At 36.8% G+C, this 6,162-nt stretch overlaps 1 protein-coding gene and 1 long non-coding RNA gene across 2 annotated transcripts; one reads left to right on the forward strand and one right to left on the reverse strand.

Moving 5' to 3' along the window:
* Positions 1 to 644: 644 nt before the first annotated feature.
* Positions 645 to 1,004, reverse strand: LOC105108836 (uncharacterized). Its single transcript, XR_839129.1, has 2 exons — positions 965 to 1,004; positions 645 to 922 (listed from the first exon to the last, which is right to left on the reverse strand). It is a non-coding gene; the product is annotated as an uncharacterized LOC105108836 (long non-coding RNA).
* Positions 885 to 5,843, forward strand: LOC105108835 (proline-rich receptor-like protein kinase PERK15). Its single transcript, XM_011003303.1, has 8 exons — positions 885 to 1,252; positions 1,550 to 2,074; positions 2,755 to 2,841; positions 2,942 to 3,012; positions 3,800 to 3,876; positions 4,048 to 4,195; positions 4,674 to 4,832; positions 5,169 to 5,843. The coding sequence occupies exons 1-8, from the start codon at positions 910 to 912 to the stop codon at positions 5,499 to 5,501; spliced, it is 1,743 nt and encodes a 580-aa protein (XP_011001605.1). The 5' UTR covers positions 885 to 909; the 3' UTR covers positions 5,502 to 5,843.
* The last annotated feature ends 319 nt before the right edge of the window (positions 5,844 to 6,162 follow it).

Genomic DNA, 6,162 nt, shown 5'->3' on the forward strand with positions numbered 1-6,162 from the left:
ACTTCAATTATATACCTCTCTATTCTAAACTTTTATTAAATGATTAAAATATATTTTTAATAATCTTAGTTGTATTTAGTTGACTAGTAAATTTTTCTACTTAATATCTTGAAATAATAATAAAAAAACATCTCTTTGAAAAGGTAAAAAGAGATGATGAAAGTTGAAAGAAAAAAAAAATATCCCTATATCATTCATGTTTTAAAATAATATAAAACATTATTATTTTTTTATGTATAATTTTTTATCTTGAAAATTGAAATACTATCTGAATACCACTTTATTATATTTTTTAATTTTTAAAATTAATTTTTGAGTGTTTAGATTTTTGGATGTTAAAATTAAGTAATTTTTTAACATTAAATAATCTATTAACAAAATTGTTACCGTGTTTAATAAAATTCAATGTCTTTATATGATTATGATGATGATGAACCAACTAGACTGCCCCGTCAAATTGGAATTTGATTTTTGAAAAGTAAGCGCATTAACTTTTGAAGCAAAATAAAATATATTTTAATATGGAACCTTCTATAGGTATTTTTTATTTTTAAATATTTATTCTAACATGACTTCTCCGAATACACAGTAGTTTATTACAGAGAGTATCGGGACCAATAAATAATTTGCCCTAAAAAGTTAAAAAGAAATATACGCAGCACAGACAAGTAATTAGCGAGCGAAGTTCTTGTCTGGGGAAAAAAATTCACAAAACGACGCCGTTGCCACAGTGCAGTCTATAATTCAGTGGGATCCACCACTCAGCTCTTCTTCTTCGCTTGTTCAGCAACCCTTGTTCACAAGAGAAAGAAAATCTTAGGCTGTTCTCTCTCTCTCTCTCTCACACACGCACATGCTCACACACTCGCTTTAACTACAAAGAACCACTCACCAGAAACATCACCGGGGATGTCGTCTCCGGCTCCAGGAGTTTCTCCTGTCCCCAACAATTCCACCTCTCCGCCTCCAGTATCGAGCCTCACCTCTCCGCCTCCGCCTGACACAACCAACACAACTGTTTCTCAGGCATCGCCTCCGACGAACTCGAGTGGTGCTCTAGTGCCACCTCCACCGGCATCGCCAGCAGGATCGACAACCCCGTCGACGCCGGTACTTTCGGCGTTGATAGTAGGAGTAATATTAGGAGTGCTGGCAGGTGTGGGTATTTCTGTTTATGTGTACCGGAGGAAGAAGAGGAAGGAAGCGCAGAGATTATTGCTCAGTGGTCAACCTTCACAAGTGGCTAGCAAAGGTTGGCCTTTTTTGACTTTGAATTGCGTAGAATATAAAATTATGTGCATTTGTGTTTTTATGCTTAATTTGCTTCGTTTCTTGTCCTATTCGCTGTCCGCTTTTAAATGATTGCTTTGTAGAATTTCGTTTATGGTTTTGTTTGGATTTGGTCTTACATATAGACTCATCATGCTTGTTCTTCTGTGAATCTAGTATCTGCTCTTTGTGATTTGTGAAGCTACTATTCATCTTACTATTCAAGCCACTCTTGCCATTTACTTTCCTTGATGTTTCTATGCTGTTCTAATGCCTCCAGATGATGGCTTGCCACTGCATTGGCAGCCCAATATGGCTCCTGCTGCGGACAATAAAATTATGATGTGGCCGAAGCCTGCTATCCCCCATGGAGCTCCGCCGAATGACCAACTGCAACAGATGCTTGGTATTTATGCTGAGCAACCTTCTACAAGCAGCAGCATGGGCTCTGATAAACAAGTTAAATCACATACTTCTGGAATTTCTCTGGGATATTTACAGACTACTTTTACTTATGAAGAACTAGCCATGGCGACTGATAATTTCTCCAATGCCAACCTCCTTGGTCAGGGTGGTTTTGGTTACGTTCATAAGGGAATCCTCGCAAATGGTACAGTGGTTGCAATTAAGCAGCTTAAATCTGGGAGCGGGCAGGGAGAGCGTGAATTTCAGGCAGAGATTGAGATTATTAGCCGCGTACATCACCGACATCTTGTTTCGCTGGTTGGATACTGCATTACTGGATCCCAAAGAATGCTTGTTTACGAGTTTGTACCCAACTACACCTTGGAATTTCATTTGCATGGTGAGTCCCCTTCAAAAAAAAATCAAGGTCCAAATTATCTTCGCTTATCCTTCTGCCGTTATAATGCTTAATTTCTTAGTTCACGTAAAAACTCAGATCTGTGTCTGCATGTGATTCTTCATCATTTACTGGAATCAACCCTGCATTGGCCTTAATAGAAGGTCAAATATACCGTACAAGAGTCATGTCAGCATGCAAAATGATTTACAACCAAACTTTTAATGCTAAAGTTGGAATACAAACTGATGTGTTGATTGGTTAGTGGTTGTAAGTCCTAAAAATGATAAATGATTAGTGTCTAGGAAAAAAAGTTATTGTCGCACGTGATTGTGTTAAAATTTTGTATAATTACTCATTTAAGGGTACAGGCCATTCTACTAGCAGTCGTTCACTAATTAATTGCCACTTACCTTAGAGAACAGTTTGCTAAACCAGGTAATGTAGTCTTTAGCACATTTACGTCAAACTTACAAACATTGAATTAAATAATTAATATAGCACCTGTCATAAACCGCAACATTGGTTACAAAATTAAATTTAGTAAATGTGTTAAGAGTCTCTAGCATTATTCATGGCATTGTATTGAGAACCATAGTATTCCGCAAATTGATATGAATTTGTGTTCTGTGTGGCTGTAAGATAAGTCACCATCGTCTAACCATAGATATCTTACATATCAGGAAATGGGAATCCGACCATGAGCTGGTCAACAAGAATGAGAATCGCAGTTGGCTCAGCGAAAGGACTGACATATCTGCATGAAGATTGTGAGTATATTTTGTTTGCCACGTTTAGGTTGTCTGGTTTTCATGTTTAATTGTTTGTCTCTGAGTTCCCATCTCTTTTTGTTGTAAAATATATTTTCAGGCCAGCCTAAAATCATACATCGAGATATCAAGGCTGCCAATATTCTTATTGATCAGAGCTTCGAAGCAAAGGTGGGTTTGTAACATTTAAAATGGTTCTTTAATGATTCATGATCATCTTTTGATGAACTTGGTATTTTTCAAGTGTCCACCAAATTGACTTTTGAAGTTAAATCTCCAACATCCATGAACATAATCTTAATTCGTCTCCTTTCCCCTACACCGACAATTGACAAAAGTACAGTGTTATTCTAGACTTAAGGCTATTTGGATATCTCTTTCTCAAAAGTTTTTGAACATGCAAATTTCCTTAAAATGGAGTATTAGCAGGGAAAAATGAAGTCATTATGGCAGCTATGCAATAGATGTGTGAAAGCAACACAGAACCCAAGAGAACCACTTTTTAAAAACTAAACTCAGTTTATTTCATCATTCAATATTCATAATGTAGATATGGTTCTTATTTATAGAAACCAATCCTTATAGGAATAGAAGAACGCAAACATAGAAAAATCTCCGCCCAATAGGAGTAGAAAGGCTAGATACTAAATATTACTTGAAATATACTGTGGTAGTGAACTTTTGGAATAATTCCTAAAAACCTTAAACATCTAGAATACAAAGCTGCGATTCTTAAACAGTCACATGCTAACTATCAATTTATTCTCTCCATTTGTCTCAAGGTTGAACCATGACTTAAAATACTAAAAATTGTATGTTTTACTAATGTTCGTGAAATAATGTGGCCATTGTTTCAGATCGCTGTGTAAAACTATATAGGTTAACCCTATTTATTCTATTATATAACATGATGAGTATACTTGGATTTTTTTTATTATTATATTTTTTTTTGTTTCAGGTTGCTGATTTTGGACTTGCCAAATATTCTTTAGATACGGAGACTCACGTCTCAACTCGAGTGATGGGGACTTTTGGGTAAGATAAGTTTTTGATCACTGGTGCATAATCAAGTTTGTGTAATGTAATCGAGTTTTGAAATAAATTAAGATTAAAAAGAGTAGATGGCTTGGGATCCCCGCCCCCCCCGCTTTCTGTTTGCAGTGGAAATTTCTTGAACAATTTCTAAATGCACTGTTCCAACTGCAGTTATATGGCCCCAGAGTATGCCTCTTCTGGGAAGCTTACAGAGAAGTCAGATGTCTATTCCTTCGGTGTTGTGCTTCTAGAGTTGATCAGTGGGCGTCGGCCTGTTGATAGAACTCAATCCTACATTGATGATAGCATAGTTGACTGGGTAAGTATTTGTTCCTCGGCACTAGCTTATAACAGTGCAAAATTATCAAATCAATCACTGTATCATTGATTGAGAAGACTGTTGGCAATTTGGCAATGTTAAGGAGACAATTACAGATCACTCCTTTTCCCCTTAAAAACTAAAATTGTTGATTGCTGAGCCAATTCTTGGTGTTCTGTAGTTTCTTACTTATGCCAATGCTTATTACCAGATGTGTATGGTGGTGACTGGTGTAAAGGTTGTTATAGCCCATGTTAGTAGGTAGAGGTATCGATTGCCGGTGATTGAGTTGAATTCTATCTGCAATGGCAGTTGATATCTTCTCAGGCACTGTATGCTTTTGTGCTTTCATGTTTTCTTTAAGTGGTATTCTGAAGTTCAACTATGAGGTCATGAACACACAGCCAAAAAATTAATGATAGGTGGAATATTGGAAATGGATTGCCCTGTGAAAATAACATTTTCTCATGAATAACAGGCAAGGCCTTTGCTCAAACAAGCTTTGGAAGATAGCAACTACGATGCTGTTGTCGACCCAAAACTGCAGGACTATGATTCTAATGAAATGGCTCGAATGATTCATTGTGCTGCCGCTTGTGTACGTCATTTAGCACGGTTTCGACCGCGAATGAGCCAGGTAATTCTGTAAGTGCCAAGTATACTGCTTTTGCTTTCGAATAGGTGTCTTTGCTTTATTCATTCCATGTTGATACGAAGTTTAACTCTTCTCTTCTTCCTACGATGTCCTTCATAAACTAGTTGATGTCCTACTTATTTTTTTAAGCATTTAAAACTCAAACAATATTTTAGATGATATCTGGTGTTCCAAATTGCCTGTTTTGTTTGGAATTTTGATATATGTGAGATATTGTTAGTTTGACTTTCACCTGAACCAATATTGTTTGGAATCTTAAATATTGGAACTACACTTTATGCTGGCATGTAACCCTCCTGCATTTTTTGTGCAAATCAGATAGTTCGAGCTTTGGAAGGAAATATGCCTCTAGATGAACTGAATGACGGGATCACTCCTGGTCTTAGCACAGTATACAGTTCTGCTAGCTCAGGTTATAGCACTCGGCAACATGAGGAGGACATGAAGAAATTCAGGAAGTTAGCACTAGAAAGTCTTGAGCATGATAGCACAGTGAACCCACCAGCAAGTACAAGCAGCCAAGAATGCAGTGGATCCGCCGGTGAGTCTGATCAGAACCCACTCAGCGCAAGCACAGAAGGCCAGCAAACTACACCAGAAATGGATTCACAAAGAACGAAGAACATCAAAGATACCCAGGAAAGGTCTTAACAGTTGATTTCATTCCTTGATTTTCAAAGTTACGCCTACTTTGGACAAGTCACTGTTCCACGGTTGTATTCACTACTGGACGTCCAGAAAAAATCAGGTTGATGAATGAGATTACAGAAGTTCAAATTTCACATGAACTGTTCACCGCTTGTGTACAAAATCAATTTTCACATTAATTTTGCAGCAGGGTTCATTTATCTGGGCAAGGCAAGGTTAAACTACTAGTATTCTTTATATTTGCTTTCCCCTTTACAGTGCTTGTATATGCTTAGAATATCCAAGATTCTGATTGTATACTCCTTTTGTAATTTTTATGGCAAATTAATTGAGTTTTATTCTTTTTTTTTTTGTTTTATTATGATTATCATATAATAGGCATGGAGGTGGATCTTGTAAGGTATTGGAGTGGTTCCATGTCCATGTAATGTAATGCTATTGTCAATTTGCCATGGATGAACCATGGAGTTGTTTTTAAAAAATATTTTACAAACTAGCACAAAAATAAACAAAATTTTTATAATATTATTGTTTGTGTTGCATCCAATTGCTCCGTCGTCAGAGTGCCGTCATGCCCTCGTTCTTGCGAGTTTCCCATGTCTGTCTCCTTGCATCCTTCAACTACAAGCCCATCATCCCAATTTTTTTTCATCCACGGCTATTA

This window comes from Populus euphratica, unplaced genomic scaffold, assembly GCF_000495115.2.
Source record: "Populus euphratica unplaced genomic scaffold, PopEup_1.0 scaffold199.1, whole genome shotgun sequence".
Classification (NCBI taxonomy): Eukaryota; Viridiplantae; Streptophyta; class Magnoliopsida; order Malpighiales; family Salicaceae; genus Populus; species Populus euphratica.

Coding starts and splice junctions, on each gene's coding strand:
- LOC105108835 (XM_011003303.1), top strand. CDS start 910: ATGTCGTCTCCGGCTCCAGGAGTTTCTCCTGTCCCCAACAATTCCACC. Junction 1,253..1,549: donor TTCACAAGTGGCTAGCAAAG/GTTGGCCTTTTT, acceptor TAATGCCTCCAG/ATGATGGCTTGCCACTGCAT. Junction 2,075..2,754: donor CTTGGAATTTCATTTGCATG/GTGAGTCCCCTT, acceptor CTTACATATCAG/GAAATGGGAATCCGACCATG.